Raw genomic sequence first — 21,668 nt, 5'->3', positions numbered from 1 at the left:
GTTGTTTCTTAGATCCCTTTCTCTACAAGCTCTATAAAAGTAGATTGTCTGCCCAAGTATCTCGGAAAAGACTCGGACTTTCGTCCCTTTCTTGAGTGCTTTCGATACTTCATCATCTCACTGATTTTTCATTTCATAGCACGTTCAATGTCCTCTTCTGTCAGAAGAGAGCACTTCTTATCTGCCTTTGGCCTTGCTTTGGTTTTCATGGCCAACTTGAGAGGTTGTCTCGTAGTCTTCCGCCATATTTACTGAGCCTAGGCCCGATCCTGGGACCTGTGCAAACTTCATCCAGCTCTTTGTACAAGTGCTCACTTGCAATTGGCGGTGTAGTTCTATAGGCTGCTGATCCTCCTCGAGAATCGTCAAGTAGGTCATCGGACACTTGCTCCGTTGATCAGTTGTTGTTGGAATCGCTAAATCTTCCTTCCGCAAAACTGTCATGGGAACTTGCTACTGTTCCTGCTCGGAGTCTCTATCAGAGTCCACAATGTGTGCTCCAAAAATCGGACCGGAACTCCTGATAAGAAGAATCGATTGAAGCTCTGATACCACTGTAACTGGCGTGGCACTAACAATATGGTAAATCCTCGGCAACACACACGAACAACCCCAAAGTCGGCACCCCTTTTGGTTCTTCCTTTTGTATTGATAAGAACAGAGTACTACTGTCGGGGAGAGTCCTTTGCTCTGTATGCCCACACTGATCTGCCAGAGACTCCCCCAAGGTATGAATTTAAAGGTACATGTGAAAAGCAGTGAAGCCCAAAAGCTGGCGCTCCAAAAACTCCAAAAATAGTCACCCCCCAAAAGCTGCCGAAAATAGCAGTATACGGATTGCCACGTGGCCAGTGATTTGCCGTTTTCATCAGCGTACAGAAATTCCATGTCAGCACTGTATGGACAGCCACATCATCATCTTTCGCGATCTCTCTCGTGTACTGTCTGTGCCGGGGTTTAAGTGCCATGCCATCACATTTGTGACACACGTGGCTGTCTGACCTGCCTTCTCTATGATGTTGACGGAGGTGTAATGTTAGCATGCCAATTGCATCTGGTGACAAAGATCTTAAGCATGGCTATTTTATTCTTGCGTTATGAAGGCATCCATCTCATATTTACCGTGCTTTATTCTGTTTATCACATTACGCGCATGAACGTATAAGCAACAGTCTCTCCTTTGGCAATGAATTGTAACTGCTGTATTCTAGTCCGACATTCCCATTAAGAACAATTGTGTGAAGTCTTCAATTCAATAGGGAAGAAGGGCTTGAGTAGCCTCTTTCGTGATATAAGTTATAACACAAGTCACTCTTGAAGAGGATTTAACTTGCATGCATCTGCTGTGTTTGTGAGCATTTTTGCACATCTAGTGAAGCTAAAGACAAAAGAGTGTTGCGATGAGTGTCTAGGCGGTGCGGTAATGGCTGAAAATTTCATGCTTTCTTGTGGCGCATTGTGTACCTCTATGTCACACTTTGTGCAGGAAAGATACACAAGAGGAGTTTATTCTTATGACTGCACATATGACTGCTGAAAAGCCCTGTTTTTACCAAGTTTTTTGAATGGTAATCTTTCTCACCAATCAACTCATGTATGACCTTTTGCAGGTTACTTTGTTGGCGGTTCATTGTGCAGGTTGCTTCTATTTCTTGCTTGCAATGTGGTATCCAAAAGAGGAGGAGGAGAAAACTTGGATTGGCTCAGTGCTTCCTGGATTTAGAGAGGAGAGTCCCTGGATCTGTTACATCTACTCTATGTACTGGTCTATCACAACTTTAACATCGGTTGGCTATGGTGACCTTCATGCACAAAACTACACAGAGATGATGTTTGAGATTTGTTACATGTTTTTCAACCTCGGGCTCTCAGCATATTTGATTGGCAATATGACCAACTTGGTGGTGCATGTAACAAGCCGGACAAGGAAGTTTGTAAGACATTTTGGACATGAAAGACTCTCATAAATGCTTCATAGGATAATGAAAATTTTGTTTTGCAAATAATTTTGTCATGCTTCTTTGATGTAGAGAAATAGAGTTCAAGCAATCTCAAACTTTGCAGAGAGACATGGATTGCCAAGAAGATTGCATGAGCAAATGCTGGATCACATAGGGTTAAAATTCAGAACTGAGAGCCTGAAGCATGAGGAAATCTTACCTGAACTACCGAAAGCAATTCGGTCCAGCATTGCAAAGCAACTCTTCCTTCCCACTGTGGAAGAAGTTTACCTCTTCAAGGGAACTTCTTATGACTTCCTCTCACAGCTGGTAAACCACCTCAAGATTGGTGCTTTTTCAAGAAATTGTGATGCTTGTTAGTTTGATGCTGTGTCCCATGAAGTTCCTTCAGACTCTATTTCAGTTTTGTGACCCTCCTGTTTATTAAAGGTCACAGAGATGAGGCCCGAATATTTTCCTCCAGGAGAAGATGTTATTCTACAAAATGAAGCTCCAACTGAGTTTTACGTTGTTGTGTCAGGGGCTGTGTCAGTAAGCAAATCTTCAGTTTTCTGCGTAGTCTAATGGTAGCAGGGGTAATTGCTGTTTTCTGATATTTTGTGGTTTCTTGTTCTTCATCTGGGGCTCTTGCTTTGTAGGAGTTATACATACATGGAAATGACTGTGAAGAGGTACTCTTCGCTTCTGCAAACTAGGGCCTATCATGTTTGTGTGTGGCTTCTAAACTGTTCATTTGTTGGGAGTAGATAATAAGAACTGCAGGATCAGGTACAGTTATAGGTGAGATGGGAGTATTGTGCTTCAAGCCTCAGGTTTTCACCATACGTACGAAAAAGCTTTCACAGCTACTAAGAATTGATCAGAGCACCTTTATGAACATAGTGCAATCCAATGTAGTGGATGGAGAGATCATTATGGACAACCTTTTCCAGGTTTTATGTGCTGCCTAGGTATCAGCAACACATTCCTTTCTTGCCTTAGCAAGTACTTGTAATAATTTCCTTTGTCCTGACAGCACATGAAGGAATCCAACAATGCTCATGTTCTAGCCCTTCTGCGAGAAATAGAGGATATGTTTTTCCTTGGGAAAGGAGTGACGATGTTGAGTCTTCGATATGCAGCATCAGTGGGAAATAGTGAATTGTTAGCACGGCTCTTGAAGCAAGGAATGGACCCAAACACAGCAGATCATAGTGGACGAACGCCTTTGGTAAAGCCAAACATGTTTCAGATAATAGTTGAGAATAGGATCTGCTCTAGTCTAAGTCATTAAAATGCTGAATCTTCGATCTGACAGCTTTTCTGTCCTTGAATACACGCAGAACATCTCAGCTGCCAATGGGAATCTCAAATGTGTCCAATTACTGCTCGACCATGGCGCAGATCCAAAGATTCCAGGTGTGTGTGTGTGTGTGTGAGAGAGAGAGAGAGAGAGAGAGAGAGAGAGAGAGAGAGAGAGAGAGAGAGAGAGAGAGAGAGAGAGAGAGAGAGAGAGAGAGAGAGAGAGAGAGAGAGAGAGAGAGAGAGAGAGAGAGAGAAATGAAATGAAATGAAATGTTATATTAACGTCTTCAAAAGGCCAAAATGACCTATGAGACCAATCAGTTACAAAATAGTGAATCTAATACCATGTCTGGGTACAAAAGAACTAGAAAAGAACTAGAAGTGGAACAAAATACTACTACTACTACTACAATCTAAAACTACGTGGGTGTAGCAGCTGATACAATAGGTACCCGGTAAACTGGATGTAACAGTGTGTGAAACAAAGATGGAAGAAATGGTGAGGATCCATCCTCATCTGCACTCTGGATGTTGAGAGAGTATGGCTCGAATCTTCTGTTGTAGTCTCCGTCGATGCTGTGTAGCTCCTCTCCTCAGCCGCGGTCGTCTGTATCTCTGTAGCTCCAATGCTCGGTCGATGAGAGTGCCAGTAGTGGTCGAATGAGTGTGGGACGAGCTCTGCAGTGGTGGCTGCTCCTCTGGCTGTCCCATATCTAGTGAAAAGAAATCTGTAATGTGTCTCTGGGACTGCCTCTCTCTAGCTCTCCCCAGTAAAGTGTCTCTATACCTGTGTAACTCAAGTAGATATAGTCCAAGACATCTCTGATCCTCATAACTCATGACCCTAGATAGAGGACCAAAACCCTCTCTGAATAAGCAGTGGAAACGCCCCCGTATCTCATAGAACACTGTGCAATGACATATGTAGTGCAACTCTGTCTCTGGCTCTCTCTGGCATAATCGGCATATCCTGCTGTCTGCTGGTATCCCTCTGAATCTACCAGTCTCAATCTCGAGCTGATGTGAGGATGTGCGTATCTGACCAATGGCACAACTCAAACCATGAGACATATGTGTGTCCATGTAGCTGGGTCGAATCACAAACCCATCTCCTGTGAGGTGGAGAAGATGCTCTCTATAGAAAGCCATCTTCGTGCTCAACTCCTGAGGCGGCTCTATCCATGTCCTCCTGGTGTCGAGCTGGATCAAGTCCTGACGAATGAGTCTAGTGATCTCCACCCGTGTAAGAGACAGCGAGGGTGCCTGAAGAGAATACTGGAAAGGGGGCAACCTGTCCATGGTGAAGCCATGCGTCTGAAACCATGAAGTCATCTGTGCATACCAGCATGAAGTGTCCCCCTGTAGAGCTAACTGTCTGGAAGACTCAAGGGCCAGTCTAGCATATCTGTCTCTAGTAGTATCCCATAGGCTGTGCACAAAGGACACTGATCTGGTAAGCGCCTCAATCTCCATGGGGGGGGCAGCTAGCTCTGCTCGAATGATCGCGTGAGGTACGGAGGCCTTGGCTCTAATCAATCGGGAGATCATAGATACCAAGGGCCTCTCCATACGTCTCCAACCATCCTGGCCTACAGAAGGTCCCCATACCTGTACCCCATACATCATAGCTGAGGCTACTAAAGTATCAAAGAGCCATAACTTTGTCCGAGGTTCCTGGAACTGAACCTGCGAACACATCCTCTCCAAGCCTCCCAAGGCCGCATAAGCTCTGGTCAGTCTAGTCTCTGCTGCTCTCCCCAAAGAAAACCTCGGCCCAGTGAAGACTATCCCAAGGTAAGTGTATGCATCTGTATACTCCACAATCTCTTGACCATACGTGAAGGTCGGTGCCGATCTCCTGATCCACTGCGGTGTGGTGTTAAACACCATGACCTTGGTTTTACCAAGGTTTACAGACAATCCACTATCCTCTGCAAAACTGTGTAATGCATCCAATTGTCGCTGCATACCCTCTGGTGAGTCAGAGATCAAGACAATATCATCAGCATATAACAACAATGGGATCCACGTCCCTGCCAGCTGGGCACCTCTATCACCCTCTCTGTCAATGTAATCAGACACCTCATCAACATACATACCAAATAGAGTAGGAGACAATGGGCAACCCTGTTTCACCCCGATAGTGGAGTGAACTAAGTTAGATATCCCCTCTGGGGTGCGTACATGTCCCATCACTGATCTGTATAAAGCCATAATCCCCCAAATCAACACTGTGGGCACCCCCATCTCCTGCAGTCTGCGCATCAGTCGAGCTCTCGGTACCATGTCAAATGCTTTGCGGAAATCCACAAAGCTACAATAAATCCGTCTCCCATGTGACCTGCCCTCCTCAATGATAGCTCTGAGTGTCAGAATATGGTCAAGAGTGGAGAAACCCCTCCTGAAACCTGCCTGTCCCTTTGCCCGTACACCCTCACCCTCTGCCCAGTTACTCAACTGCTGCTCAATAATGGATGCATACAATCGTGCCAGTGTGTGTCCAACCATAATAGTGCGGTAATTTCCAGGCTCTGTAGGATCACCTGCCTGGAATATAGGCACAATAGTAGACAACCTCCAAGTCTCAGGTAATCCCTCACACATGGCACGATTGAACAACACTGCAAGAACCTCCATCAGCATATCCCTAGCATGTATAAAGTGCTCCGCTACTAGACCGTCATGATCGTAAGCCCTCCTGGTCCTCATCCTGTCAATGGCTCTCTTTACCATCTCAGTGGTAAAGAAGGTGCTCGTAGGTGGACATGGCTCTGTAGGATCTGGAAGGGGATCCTGCCCAGGAACCGTATATAACGATGTCGCATACTGGCCCCACACATCAGGAGAAGTAATCACTGGGGGAGGGGAGTGCTCATGGAAGAGTCGCCATGCCTCGCCTGAGTCTCTACTCAAGAACAACTGATACAAGTCTCGCTCCATCTGGGCCAGGTAAGCTCGTTTCTTCTTTCGCACAAGGCGCCGGAAAGCAATCCGCGACTGTCTGTAGGTGATGACTCCTAAATGAAGATCCCTCTGAAGCTGGGCTCTCATCTCTCTGCACTCCTCATCATACCAACTATTCTGGGGCATGCTCCCAGAATGTCGCCTCCGATCCGGTTGAGTGTGTGGGTATGCCTCTGATGCTGCATCATGTAGTGTCTCAGTCAGTAAAGTAGTGCACTCCTCTACTGAGAGGCCTGGAACAACTGTGCATAGACGATCCCAGATCGCCTCTGTATAAACTGAGTCAGTCTCTGGTGTAAATGTATAACGGGTGTGTGACCTGCCTCCTGATTTCTGGGCTGTACTAAACTGAAAAGATACGGACAGTGTCAAGAGAGCATGATCCACTGCTACGCCCACTGGTCTGGCTCCCACTGTGAAATCCTGAATACAAGGAATAAAGCTCGGCTGTGTCATAACATAGTCCACTGTACTGGCCCCATGTCTGTGTGGAAAGCATGTGAAGCCTGCTGCTCCAGGAAACCGCTGTAAGCCATTAAGTATGGCTAGCCCATGTGTAGTCGTCATCTCCGTGAGGTATCTCCCATACTCAGTCTGCTCTCTGTCATGTGAGCATCTGTCAAACCCCAGCTCACCCACATCCAACTCTCTAAGCATCTCATCTGAAGTGTCGTATAAGACTGTCTGACAGTTGCCCGTTCGAGCATTGAAGTCTCCTAGGAGGATGATATCACCATCCCTAGAAAACTCCCATATATCATCATCTAGAATTGAGAAAGGCGACTGCCCTCTGGATACAGCATATACTGACGTACTGGGGGGGAAGTAACATATAGCAATATATAGAAATCGACCTGTGTCAGCTCTCAGCCTCACCCACATGTATCTAGCCTGATCATCTCTCCGTACAATATGTAGTAGTGGCTGTAGCTCCTCCCTAAACAACACCGCTACTCCTCCTGAACCTCTACTCCCATGCTCAGATCTCGTGACTGTTCTGTGGGCTGTCTCCCATTTGTATCCCACCACATGTGGCAACAGTTGGCCAGGGGCCTGGTGAGTCTCTGAAAAGAAAACAATGTCCTTGTCTCTGAAACTGTCCTCAAAGGCACCAACATCCAACCTCATAGACCCATTACAATTCCAAGTCGCCATCCTCAATGTGGTCCCATAGGTCTCGCACCGTCATGTAGAGCGCCGCTCTACAATCACCACCCGACCATCTCTGTAAAAGGCCATCTTCCCCTTCTCCCTTGCCGCTTGAATCTCGGGCATTACTTCTCTCATATGCGCAAGTTGTGAGAGAGTGAGGTCATCGCCTAAGAAAATACCTGTCTTCTTGAGAGTAGGTCTCTTCCTCAAGAATTCCTTCTTCTCTTCCAATGAAGGGAAGCGTAGTATGAGAGCTCTTTCCTTTGAAGATTCTCCGGGGCCCTCACTCTTCTTGCCCACTCTCCATGCCTTTGTGTGTGAAGGCTTCTCCACCCCCATCATTGATGTGAGGCTTGTGACCTCTTTTTCCACATTGTTTATGTCCTTGAGGCCGGTTACCCTCACATGTAGAGCCCGCACCCTCCTTCTTTGTTCCTCTTCGAGGGTCATGTTGATAAGAGTGGGTGTACAAGGAGCTTCCTTACCTTTCCCTTTCTTGGCAACCTCAATCCATTTTTCGGCCTCCTCTACTTTCTTTTGCGTTTCGGATATGACCGCCGCCCATGACTTCTTCTCCTCATTGATGTTGTCAATTTCTTCCCTCAAAGAGGGCTGAAATTCCCCCTCTTCAAGCCCATTTTTTGACCGTGTTTCCAACACTTCTTTGTGGAGGTCCAAAATGCTATTCTCCAACGTGGCGATCTTGTTGAGAAGATGATCCTTCTCGTCCTTCCACCTCTTCTCCTTTTCTTCATTTTCTCGGAGGAAAACGGTCTTCGCGTTCCTCCAATCTTCCATCTCTTTTCTCCATGCTTTCATTTCCAATTCAATGATGGAAATTCGTTTGGAGTGAAGCATATATTTGAGTTTGCTTGTTGCCATAGGTGAGGTTGGGGATGACATGAGAGAGAGAGAGAGAGAGAGAGAGAGAGAGAGAGAGAGAGATTGTGACCTCAGCCCTGCGTGCTCTGCACGAGTCCCTGCTCGACCTTCAACCCTGTGCGCCCGTGCCCTGCTACCTCTGCACGCTCGCCTATCCTACTGTGGTTGCCTGCCCCGAGCTATCACTCTCTGCAGCGCTGGGCAGCCAGCAGGTCTGTGTGTGTGTGTAGCGAATCGCTGTTCTCTGCATTTCTTGCCCTGCCGCTGGGCAGCTTTGGTGTGTGTATGTGGGTGTGTGTTAGTGCTGTACAGATAAGCTGCGAATCTTCTTCCAGAAGAGCCTCTGTCTAAGATTTCTGGCAATTAGATACTGTGTTAGCATACTGCGCCACCGGGTCCATGAGGGCTTGAACAGGAATGAGCACTTTAGTAGTGGGTTCCTACCCCTCCCAAGCATTCCGTGCTCTTTCAAAATCCTCTAATAAACAGGCTCGGATTTCACCCATTTCCAAAGACTCAGGTACCATCTGTTTCCTGCATTTGTAGGAGCTGATAAAAGGCGTACCAGAATGTGACATGCATTGAGAACCTTGCCTTTATATACTTGCTCACTACTGTATACAACTTCACCCTATGAACGAAAGCAAACCAAACTCTATACACTCGCCACAGTTCTATACTAGAAATCACCCTTTTGTACAAATACTAACACAGTATCTAATTGCCAGAAATCTTAGACAGAGGCTCTTCTGGAAGAAGATTCGCAGCTTATCTGTACAGCACTAACACACACCCACATACACACACCAAAGCTGCCCAGCGGCAGGGCAAGAAATGCAGAGAACAGCGATTCGCTCTACACACACACAGACCTGCTGGCTGCCCAGCGCTGCAGAGAGTGATAGCTCGGGGCAGGCAACCACAGTAGGATAGGCGAGCGTGCAGAGGTAGCAGGGCACGGGCGCACAGGGTTGAAGGTCGAGCAGGGACTCGTGCAGAGCACGCAGGGCTGAGGTCACAATCTCTCTCTCTCTCTCTCTCTCTCTCTCTCTCTCTCTCTCTCTCTCTCTCATTCTCGATGCATGTCACATTCTGGTACGCCTTTTATCAGCTCCTACAAACGCAGGAAACAGATGGTACCTGAGTCTTTGGAAATGGGTGAAATCCGAGCCTGTTTATTAGAGGATTTTGAAAGAGCACGGAATGCTTGGGAGGGGTAGGAACCCACTACTGAAGTGCTCATTCCTGTTCAAGCCCTCATGGACCCGGTGGCGCAATATGCTTTAAATGTAGTTATTTTGTTCTTCCCGGGCAAGATGCCTACTGCGCAAGACGTGGGTCAGTGGGTAGACTTCCTGCTTAAACGCCAGGCAGTTCGAGGCGCTTACTTTGGCGCTAGAGGATTCTATGAAGTTTTGTTGGCAGACACTAATGCCCGTAATATGTTGGTTGAGTTATCTCCTTTGTTTTTTGGTACTCAGATGACACATGTATTGCCATGGGCTCTTACCAAGGACTATCAAAGCCTCATTCGTCATAAGTGCCCTGTATGGGTGTGTAACAAACTTGGACACCCCAAGTCAAGATCTACCGCGACACAGCAGAGATTCACTTCAAAAGAGTTAACAATTCACAATTAGGTCGACATGGCCCGACGTAGTTCCGTGCCAAGAGGTATTGGCCGTAGTACCGACGCACTAGACACAACACATCTAGCACATGTACCAATCGATATGCACATCACTTGACCTCACATGACAAATCACATTAAAATTCATTCCAAATCTCAGACCATGATTAATCGGCAACGAATTTAGCAATCGTATCTAGATCTAGTCGGGACCTCACAAATGCCCGATTAACTAATCCATATTGCAATCATATCTATAGAGATTTATGAGACCGAAATGCTGCAGTCATTTCTTCTATTAGTTCCCGCACTCAAATAAGTCAAGTACAAATCAATCACTATCATATTCATTTTCGGGAACTCCAATTCATAAAGTCATACAGCAGAATACTGTTAGCCCAACAGTATCCCTGAAACCCAAAGGGACATCAGTGACTCTATATCAAAAATCGGGGTAATATGTTGACATAGGAGCGGATTGACTCCCCTCTTGTGCAAGCCCGCTGCACTAGATTCACCCATGATGAAATCGGGGTTCTATCGGAGTAGACTATGCTAAACCGAATGCTTCAAGGTAAAGTTCCAAAATCTGAGGAGTATCTAGTATCTACTAGGTCCTCCTCCTCCATCCTCTTCGCATCCAATACAGGATAGTTCTTGAATTTAACCAAGAACCGCCTAATCACTTACCTTTAATCTTTCTATCTTTATGTGCCAATATCTGTTCTGGAACGAGTATCTTCTCGCTTTCCTCCACTTTGGGTTGCTCATCTGGCTCCCCATCATCGGGTACATCGCCTTTAAAAGGCTTCAAGAGACTCACATGAAAAGCATTGTGAATTCTCGAAGTATCGGGCAGCTTCAGTCTAAAGGAGACATCATTTATCTTTTCTTTTATCTGGAAAGGTCCATAGTATCTCATGCTAAGCTTTAGAAAAAGCCGCTCCTTTCCCTTTTTTATTTCTTTGGCGTGTCTTCTCAAAACGTAAGAGCACCCAATCGTCTTCCTTTAATTTCAAATTGCGACGATGTTGATCTGCTGCCTTCTTGTGTCTTTCCTGAGATTTCGCTAAAGCCTCCCGGACCTTGGCAAAAGCAGTGTCCAAGTCCCTCGTGTACTGGTCGGCTTCAAAAATCTTATCTTTCGTGCTTAGGAAGGGTGGAACCTTCGTAGCACCTTCAATAAATCTCAAATGGCATCTTCCCCGTCGAAGAGTGGATCGTGTTATTGTAGGCAAATTCCACCAAGGGCAAAAACGTTTCCCATTGAGTGTTCTAATCAGAAATGTAAGACTTCAATACATCCAGTACGACTGAATTTGCAATCTCAGATTGCCCATCTGTCTGCGGGTGGAAAGATGATGAGAACTGCAACCGAGTGCAATTGTTCTTTCAAATAGCCTTCCAAAACAAACTCGTGAATCGGGGATCTTTGTCAGAGACTATTGTCTTAGGCATGCCATGTAATCTGAAAATCTGGGCAATGAACAGTCTCCCTAAATGGTCCGGCTTGACTGTTTTCTTCACTGGAATGAAATGAACTTGCTTGCTAAATCTGTCAATAACAGTCCAGATATCGTCGTGCCCACTCTGTGTCTTTGAGAGACCAAAAATGAAATCCATAGCAATACTTTCCCAGGGGCGGGTGGGAATGGGTAAAGGCTGTAACAATCCCTGTGCTTTATGCCTATCAAACTTGACCTTCTGGCATACCAAGCAACTGCGTACAAAATCGTCCACGTCCTTCTTGAGTCTCGGCCAAAAGAAGTATCGCTCCACACCTTTCAAGGTGGTGTCAATGCCGGGGTGACCCGTAAATGGTGGACAATGGCATTCAGTTAGAATCTTGTCCCTCAACGGTTGTGTAATGCACAACATCGTTTTCTTCATCAAGTAGCCATCCTGAATGGAATATCCCGCTACTACGGCCCCATTCTGTATTCGAGTGAATATATCAGAAAAATTTGGATCTGTGGCGTACTGATCGACCCTGTCCTCGAAGCTTCTATGATGAATCGCGGAAATAGCCAAGATTAACGGCTTCCGGGACAAAGCATCTACCACCAAGTTCTTTTGTCCCTGCACATGGACAATCTGGAAGTGAAACTGTGACAAGATGTTACCCCACCACATCTGCTTTTCCGATAGCTGCTTTTGTGACAAGAAGTAGCGTAAACTTTGTGATCAGTGAAGACCGTAAAATCGGCTCCGAGTAGGTAATGTCGCCATTGAGTAAAAGCATGGATAATAGCCAAAAGCTCTTTCTCATAAATCTGTGGTGTCAATTCCGGCCTTGAAAACTATCGGCTCTCATAGGAAATGACATGGCCTTCTTGCATTAAGACCGCATCCAGACTACGACCACAGGCATCACAATATACTTCAAATGACTTTTGCAAATCCGGCAAAGTCAAAACTCGTTCTGTAGTCAATTTCTCTTTCATAGTTTGAAAGGCAGTCACCTCTGTGGGTCCCCACGAGAAGGGGACTCCTTTCTATGTCAAGATATGCAAAGGGGAAGCAACCTCTGCAAACTTTGTAATGAACCGCCGGTAGTAAGAACATAGGCCCAAAATGCTTCTAACGTCATGGACATTCTTCAAATCGGGCCAATCACGTATAGTCTCAATCTTGGCCGGGTCCATGTGCACTCCTGTTGTTGAGACGATGTGTCCCAAAGAGTGTATCTCCGGTAAGAAAAATTCACTCTTCTTGGCATTGATCACCAACTTGTGATCTCGCAATGCCTGAAAGACTTGTAGCAGACGTCGTCAAATCAATCTTGTTGAAACAAGAGAATCCCTGTAGTCGGTCAAGAATATCATCGATCTTCGGAATTGGAAATCTGTTCTTGATGGTGATTTTATTGAGAGCTCTATAATCAATGCACATTCTCCAAGATCCGTCTTTCTTTAAAACCAACAACACCGGAGAGCAGTAGGATGAAGTACTTGGCTGGATAAGACCCTTTTCCAAAAGGTCTTTCACTTGGTTCATAATCTCTTCATTCTGGGCTCAGTTCACACGGTAAGGTGGCTGGTTCGGTGGTGTGCTTCCAGGTATCAGATCATTAGTATGATCCTCAGGACGAGCTGGTGGCAACTCGCCTGGCAAGCCTTAGAAAAGCAATCGGCATGAGTGTGGAGAAAATCTTGGCGTTATTTATCAACTTCATACATATTTGTCTTGTGTTCATCATTTATCTCTTTCAAAAAGATCGAGTAAACAAACAGACTGGATTTCATTAATTTCTAAACAACTGAAGCCGATACAATAGAGATAGACTCGCTCTGTAGAAGTGCTTCTTTTCAAGAGTGCTTGTCCATGTCTTTCTGCAAGTACAGGTTGCGCCTTTCTACACTCATCTGTCTTTTTGGCTTTCCTCCCTACCTGAGAGAAGCGATGGCCACACGCCATCTCGAGTAAATCAATCGGGTAATTCTTCAGGTGTTTCGTCAATCTCGGGTCCCTGGAGTACTGTTCACACATATGCCAATCTGGAGTTGACGTTTTTACTCCTTTCTGTCAAACTTGTCCGAAAAAATTTGCCCAAATCTTCATTCTTTTCTTCAATTCCCGTGTCGGATTTTCAACTTTTCTTTGCCTTCCCATTGGGAGGTGTCATCTCTGTCAGATTCTTCACGAGAGCCCATGTGTAATCTGGGATTCTTTATGGCTTTATGCCCTGTAAGACAGAGTGATGCAGACGGGAGCGTGCCCGATGCGTGATGTATGAAGGGTGGGAGTTGCTAATAAGTCCGGGGTCGGGACACGAAGATTCTTTCCCAAAAGATGTGTGCGCTGCAAAAAGGATCGGATCCTCCGTAGAAGAAGAATCTTTCTGTGCTCTGATACCACTGTAACAAACTTGGACACCCCAAGTCACGATTCTACCGCGACACAGCAGAGATTCTGTCTTAAACGGGAGCGCATAACAATATAAAATACATTCGGATAAATAGACTTTATCACTTATTACTGAAGCCAAAGGATACAGAGAGAAGTAGATAGAGAGAGAGAGAGAGAGTGAGAAGATCGACACACTACTGGGGACCAGAAGATGGGCTGGTCCCCCCCCTTAAAGAGAATCCTTTATTAGAGAGAATCTTTTTACAAGCACAAGAACCGGAGAAAACCCTTCTGTTCTAAATCTCTGACTCGATGGTCGTTCCTTCTCGTAAGGGAAATCCGAGAGACGAGCTCTCAATCCTTTTTCCGTCTGTACTCGGAGTCGAGACTCCGCAGACAATTTCCGAATTCCGTTCCCAGGTCTTTCAAGCGTAGGCCGAAGCCTTCTCGCTTCTCCTTCGCGATGAAGTACCTGCAAACGCACATGCAAACATGCGACAACAATTCGTATGGCGAATCCACAATAGATACCTGTCGCTATTGCGCGGGAAAAGCGACTTCGGTGCTTCGTAGTCTGGCGCGATCTCTTGCGTTATCTGGCGGCAAAGTCTTCTCTTGTTGACGTTGGTAACTCTTTTTCAGTGAGGGCATGTGGTGCTTTTATAGCTCCTTGGCCACGGCACGAATAGCTGCTCGTGTAGAGATCGCGACCGTTTTTTTTTTGCGCTGCTCTACCCGAAATAGGGAGAGAGAATTCGCTGGATGGTTTTGTTGCTTTATTTTCTAAGTGGCTGCCCACTTATTAAGGTGGCGGCCGGCATATTTTAAAATTGGTCTGAACCTGCCCAAAAACTCAATAAAACCTTATAAGTTTAAAACAATGCTTTTCACAACACTTCCCAGGCGTCCCTGGATGCAACCACATGCACAAATTCAATGCAGACATAGATTCCTCGCGGGAAAGCGTCTGTTCTTCCCGTAAAACTCGTTAAAATATTCCGCTTTTTAAGAAAAGCTTCTCAGAACCCATCTTTATTCTTGTGCTTGCGTCTTTACGCGTATTCCTCTTTTCCAGTTCGGATTTCCTCTCGACTATGGATATCTCCTTTCCGATGCACCTGTCACCCACCTTGTGACGACGCATCAGGAATACCCATCACCTAGTCCTTTCCTACCGTGTTAGGAAATAAGATGTAGCTAAATAGATATTTGAGTAGATTACTTAATGGAGAGACATAGATTTCACACACAAGAGATTATAGAGTAGAGAGAGAGAGAGAGAGAGTACACACGATATACGTGGTTCACCCAATGTGGGCTACGTCCACGGGAAAGCAGCCACTCAATGGCTTTAGTACTTCAAAACAAGTAGTAGTTTACAAAGGGATTATACCCTTAATGGAGCTCCCGTCTTGCTTCACTCTCACCACCTCACACTCACCTTGTTGCATCAACTTCACACTATGAAATGTGTGTAGAAATGGCCTCCTTTTATAGGCCAAACGGGCAGCCTCTCTCATGAGAGGCAGCCATGTGTAGCCGCCCTTGTGTAGATAAGTCCAAATCGGACCCTTCAATCCGCCCATGTGTGGCCGCCCTTGAGAAGACAAGTCCGCTTTTGAATTCGGCCACCGGCCATTGAATTCGGCGACCGGCCACCGGCCATTGACTTCCGACCACCGGCCACCGGCCATTGACTACCGGTCCCACCGGCCAACCGATGGTTGTTTTCCGACTACTTTCCGGCCGCCGTCCGGCCATAATATTCTGGCGAAAAAGAATATTCCGGCAAGGGAAAAAAAAAAGTCTCGGAGGCTTCTGTCCCCAAGGCCCCTAAAGTTGTCCCTGACTTTTGGCCATGAAAATTTTGGTTTCCGGCGAGTGATTTTCCTTCACGCACGATGGCTTCTCCTCATAATGGGGGCCTTACAAATGTGCGCTTTTACCACAGAAAATTACAAGGGTAAATCAGGCTCCATACTTAACAATCTCCCACTTGGAGACTGATCTTCAAACCAAACCTGTGACTGCTTTCCATTTTGGCTTCTTATCCTTGAATGCTGATTGAAGATGAGCAAAAGCTCAACTTCTCCTTGTTGACCACCTTTGTAAACATGTCTGTAGGATTTTCACTTGTATGCACCTTTCCTAGCTTTAGCTGTCCCTCTTCCAAAAGAGTGCGTATGAAGTGATATCTCACCTGAATGTGCTTTGTCCTTGAATGAAAGGCTGAGTTCTTCGCAAGATGGATAGCGCTTTGGCTATCACTGTACAAGACACAATTGTCTTGTTTGAATCCAAGCTCTTCTAAGAATCTGTGAAGCCACAGAATTTCTTTGCTTGCTTCCGTCATTGCTACATACTCTGCTTCCGTAGTAGAAAGTGAAACCACTTTCTGCAGCTTTGAAACCCAGCTTACTGCCGTGCCTCCAACCTCCTGCGAGTATCTTTGTCACCTGCCATATCTGCATCAGCATACCCTTCTAGAAAAATATCAGTTCCTCCAAAATACAAAGCATTTGTTGTTGTCCCTTTTAGATACCTAAGTATCCACTTCACAGCTTGCCAATGTTCTTTACCTGGGTTGTCCATGAACCTACTCACAACTCCCACTGCATGTGCAATGTCTGGCCTTGTCCAGACTATAGCATACATTAGAGAACCTACCGCTGCAGCATATGGAACTTTAAACATATAGGCTATCTCCTCTTGTGTCTTTGGACACTTATCCTTCGTTAGTTTAAAATGACCAGCCAAAGGTGTAGAAACTGGTTTTGCATTTTGCATTGCAAACCTTTCTAGTACCTTCTTGATGTAATCTTCTTGAGATAGCTTTATTGTCTTCTTCTTTCTGTCCCTTGATATTTTCATACCAAGTATCCTCTTTGCAGCACCTAAATCTTTCATTGAAAAAGATTTAGACAGCTCCTCTTTTAGGTCTTTGATGTCCTGCATGTTAGCACTTGCAATCAACATGTCATCAACAGATAACATTAGGATGATGAATTTCCCATCTCCCAAATTCTTCGTGTAGACGCAGTGATCTGAGTTGCATCTTGTGAATCCATGATCCAACATCCATCGATCAAACTTCAAGTACCATTGTCTTGATGCCTGCTTTAAACCATACAAGCTCTTCTTTAATCTGCAAACCATTTTCTCCTTACCTTTTACTTCATACCCCTTTGGTTGAAGCATGTAGATTTCCTCCTCTAAGTCACCGTGAGGGAATGCCGTATTTACATCCATTTGCTCGAGATTTAGATCATGAGCAGCCACAAGGCTTCAGACAAGCCTAATTGAGTTCATTTTTACAACAGGAGAAAATATTTCATTGAAGTCAATACCTTTCTTTTGAGAAAAACCTTTTACCACAAGCCTAGACTTGTACCTTTTCTTCCCACCACCTTCTTCCTTCACCTTGTACACCCATTTGTTTTGAAGTGCCCGCTTACCTTTAGGCAACTCAACCAACTCCCATGTTTGGTTGCGATGTAGTGAGTCCATCTCCACTTGCATGCTCTTCGTCCATTCTTCTTTGAATTCATGTTGCATAGCTTCTTCGTATGATTCTGGCTCTCCAGAATCTGAGATCAAGAGATGGTTGAAGGAAGGAACAAACCTTTCTGGAGGTCTACTTGCTCTTGTAGATCTTTGGGGAATAGGTTGAGGCTCTTCATTTGGTTGACGTTGTTGCACATTGTCACTGTTTGGTTGACGTTTTTGCACATTTGGTTGACGTTGTTGCACATTGTCACCGTTTGTAGTCCTTGAGTCTTCAACGTCCTCAAGCTCCATGTACTCATCACCTGTTTCTTTTGTTTGTTTTCTTTCCAAGTAATCTTTGTACATATTTTGTTTGTTAAAAATTACATCCCTACTCCTAAAGATTTTACCATCTTCAGGATTCCATAGGCGATACCCAAAGTCACCTTCTCCATAGCCAATGAAGAAACACTTTTTGGACTTTGTATCTAGCTTTGATCTTAGGCTTCTATCTATGTGCATGAAAGCTTCACACCCAAACACTTTGAGAAATGCATAATTCACCGGTTTACCTGTCCATGCCTCTTGTGGAACTCCCCCATCCAATGCCGTTGAGGGTGACCGATTGATTAAGTATACAGACGTACTTACAGCTTCCGCCCAAAGCTCAAGCGGTAGGCCTGCATGTAGCCGCATGCTTCATGCTCGCTCCATAATTGTCCTGTTCATCCTTTCCGAAATCCCATTTTGTTGAGGTGTCCTTGGGGTTGTCCTTTGCCTCCGAATGCCATTGCTAACACAAAAGCTTTCAAAAGCTTAGCTACAATATTCACCTCCATTGTCGGATCTGAGGTATTTAACCTTGGTACCTGTTTCATTCTTCACAAATGCTTTCCACCTTTGAAATATGAAAAATACATCGGACTTATTCTTCATGACATAAACCCATGTTTTTCTAGTCGCATGGTCTATGAATGTTACATAGTACAATGAGCCACCAAGTGATGGTGTACTTGCAGGACCCCAAACATCAGAATGAACCAACTCAAGTTTTTAATTTTTTCTTTCATTTTCTAATTTTTGAAATTTTACCCTCTTTTGTTTACCATAAACACAATCTTCACAGAACTCTAAGTCCACTTCTTTCAAACCTGGTAGAAGCTTCTTTGTTTGAAGGATTTGCATTCCTTTGGTACTCATATGTCCAAGCCGGTAGTGCCACACCGCACTGTCAACTTTTGTAGTTGCTGCACATGTTGAAGGTTGCGTGCTAACAATACACAAGTAAAGTGTACCAACCTTTTCTCCCTTGGCAACCACCAAAGATCCCTTTGAGATCTTCCACCGTTTGTTTCCGAATGCAATATTGTGACCTTCATCGTCCAATTGTCCTGTAGAGATCAAATTTTTTCGAAGAGAAGGAACATGCCTAACATCTTTAAGCTTCCATTCATTTCCGTTAGCAGTTTTGACAGAAACTGTACCTTTGCCGACAATCTCACAAGCTTCATCATCTCCCAAGTATACATACCCAAAATTACCTTTGGTGTAGTCTTGGAAATGTTGCTTGTGTGGTGTCGCATGGAATGAAGCCCCGGAATCTACTATCCAGGAATTAGACACATTGTCTAATGAGAGAATTAGAGCATCTTGCTCTACTTTACCTGCCACATTGGCCTCCGATGTTGGCTTGTTGTCTTGAGACTCTGTCTCCTTCTTCTTCTTGGACCAGCAATCCTTCTTGACGTGGCCCTTCTTGCCGCAGTTCCAACATTCAAGAACTGACTTTGTGCGTTACTTGCTCCGTCTTGAGCGATCACAACCCTTTTGGTTTTTGAACCTCTCCTTAGGCCTTCCTCTTGTTTCCACTGACAATGCAGCACTTGATGATTCTCCTGTGCTTCTCCTTCGTATTTCCTCGCTTAGGAGAACACCCACAACATCATCAAACTCAAGAGTATTTGTGCCAGAAATAGAATTACTTACAGCCATCACAAGGCTGTCCCAACTATCCGGTAGAGATGATAGTATAAGGAGAGCTCGCACTTCGTCATCGAAATTGATTTTCACCGATCGAAGTTGACTTATGTTTGTGTTAAAGTCATTTAGGTGTTCTGCAACTGAACCATTCTCTGCCATCTTTAGATTGAATAAGCGCTTCATAAGAAATACCTTATTGGATGCCGATGGTTTCTCGTAGAAGTCAAGTGACTTCATCAAGTCCTCCGTGGTCTTCATCTCCGAAACATTGAAGGCCACCGTTGACGTCAAGCTTAACCGGATTGTTCCCAGGGCCTTTCGATCAAGGACAATCCATGCTTCATCTGCCATTGTTGCGGGCTTCTTCGCAAGACCGCCTAGTGGCAAATAGAGGTCCTTCTGGTAGAGATAGTCTTCAATCTTCATCTTCCAATGTTGGTAGTTTTTGCCGTTGAACTTCTCAATCTTGAGCTTCCCTTCCTCCGCCATAACTCCCACTCAATCCAGGGAATCCTTTCCTTGAGATAATTTAGCTACGAGCAAACCTTGCTCTGATACCAGTTGTTAGGAAATAAGACGTAGCTAAATAGATATTTGAGTAGATTACTTAGTGGAGAGAGAGAGATTTCACACACAAGAGATTATAGAGTAGAGAGAGAGAGAGAGAGAGAGAGAGAGAGAGAGAGAGAGAGTACACACGATATACGTGGTTCACCCAATGTGGGCTACTACGTCCACGGGAAAGCAGTCACTCAATGGCTTTAGTACTTCAAAACAAGAAGTAGTTTATAAAGGGATTATATCCTTAATGGAGCTCCCGCCGTGCTTCACTCTCACCACCTCACACTCACCTTGTTGCATCAACTTCACACTATGAAATGTGTGTAGAAATGGCCTCCTTTTATAGGCCAAAAGGGCTGTCCTCTCTCATGAGAGGCAGCCATGTGTAGCCGCCCTTGTGTAGATAAGTCCAAATCGGACCCTTCAATCCGCCCATGTGTAGCTGCCCTTGAGAAGACAAGTCCGCTTTTGAATTTGGCCACCGGCCACCGGCCATTAACTTCCGACCACCGGCCACCGGCCATTGACTACCGGCCCCACCGGCCAACCGACGATTGTTTTCCGACCACTTTCCGACCGCCGTCCGGCCATAATATTCCGGCGTAAAGGAATATTCCGGCAAGGGAAAAAAAAGTCTCGGGGGCTTTCGTCTCCGAGGCCCCTAAAGTTGCCCCTGATTTTTGGCCGTGAAAATTTTGGTTTCCGGCGAGTGATTTTCCTTCACGCACGATGGCTTCTCCTCATAATGGGGGCCTTACAAATGTGCGCTTTTACCACAGAAAATTACAAGGGTAAGTCAGGCTCCATACTTAACATACCGAACTTACGGTACAATCCCCTTCACGATGCTCTATGTCACCCATCCTATGACGCATCAGAGATGTCCGTTCCTGGATGGTCGGATACTTCTTCCCGATGCTCCCTGTCACCCATCTGATATGACGCATCAGAAGTACCCATTCTTGGTGGCCTTACAAATATTCCCGTTTACAGTGCTCCCGTCATTACTTTGAATGACGCACTAGGAATACTCTGTACTCTGATGTCTCTAGTGAGAAAAACCCTCACTTAAAATTCCAATAATTCATTTAGAATTATTTTTCCTTGGTGTTTCAAGCGAGAAAACCCTCTCACTTATAAATCCAATAATTCATTTAGAATTATTTTTCTGTCAGATAAAGCCAATTTAGCAACAGATTCACTTCAAAATAGTTCACAATTCACAATTAGGTCGACATGGCCCGGCGTAGTTCCGTGCCAAGAGGTATTGGCCCCAAAGATTGGCGCCCCTTTAGGTTTTTTTTTTTTTGTATTAATCTGTGTTCAAAGTACAAGAGAGCGGGTAGGTGCTCACTCTCAGACTCTGCGTCCAGATGCTTTGAGAAGTGAGGCCTAGGCCACTTATTTATTGGTATAAGGGATGCCCAAGAGCAAAGCCCCAAAAGCATTAAACTCAAAAGCTTCCAATTCAAAAGCATGTATCCCAAAAGATTTTTAAATTAAAGCATCCAATCCCAAAAGCTTGCGTAAATCAACCATCAGATTTCCGTACGCAATGCCATGTCAGCAGCTCTGCAAATGCCGCCGCAAAATCCAAAAAATCTGTACAGTGGGGCCACGACAGCCAGCTAGCGCAATATGCAGGGGTCTGTACTGTTGCCACGTGTCAGTGTGTGTCCGGGGTCTGTTGCCACGTCACCCATTTGTGACAGGGTGGAAGTCGTTGACTTTCCACGTACTTGGCGACACTTTCTTTCTATGCTCGCTTCTCATTTGGGGGAAATGATTTGTCCGCCCAAACTTGATGCAAATACAAATCACTTTTGTGTGCTTTGGGATATAGGTGTTCCAATCCCTAAAGACATCACTGTCAACTCGGGAGAGACCCGCTCATTGGGAAACGCCCTTTTAAGCTCATA

General features: G+C 45.2%; 1 protein-coding gene across 4 annotated transcripts in view; it reads left to right on the top strand.

Moving 5' to 3' along the window:
• Nucleotides 1-21,668, top strand: part of LOC147418758 (potassium channel KAT3-like) — a 65,372-nt gene that overhangs the window by 26,000 nt on the left and 17,704 nt on the right. For all 4 annotated transcript variants that reach the window (XM_086506260.1, XM_086506259.1, XM_086506258.1 and 1 more), the window contains 7 exons: nt 1,611-1,934; nt 2,031-2,270; nt 2,391-2,492; nt 2,600-2,632; nt 2,708-2,893; nt 2,977-3,171; nt 3,284-3,359. In XM_086506260.1, the coding sequence (XP_086362386.1) occupies nt 1,611-1,934; nt 2,031-2,270; nt 2,391-2,492; nt 2,600-2,632; nt 2,708-2,893; nt 2,977-3,171; nt 3,284-3,359 (1,156 nt within the window). The remainder of the gene's footprint in view (nt 1-1,610; nt 1,935-2,030; nt 2,271-2,390; nt 2,493-2,599; nt 2,633-2,707; nt 2,894-2,976; nt 3,172-3,283; nt 3,360-21,668) is intronic.

This window comes from Adiantum capillus-veneris, chromosome 29, assembly GCF_014529385.1.
Source record: "Adiantum capillus-veneris isolate H3 chromosome 29, ASM1452938v2, whole genome shotgun sequence".
Classification (NCBI taxonomy): Eukaryota; Viridiplantae; Streptophyta; class Polypodiopsida; order Polypodiales; family Pteridaceae; genus Adiantum; species Adiantum capillus-veneris.
This window is presented reverse-complemented; position numbering and strand designations above follow the sequence as displayed.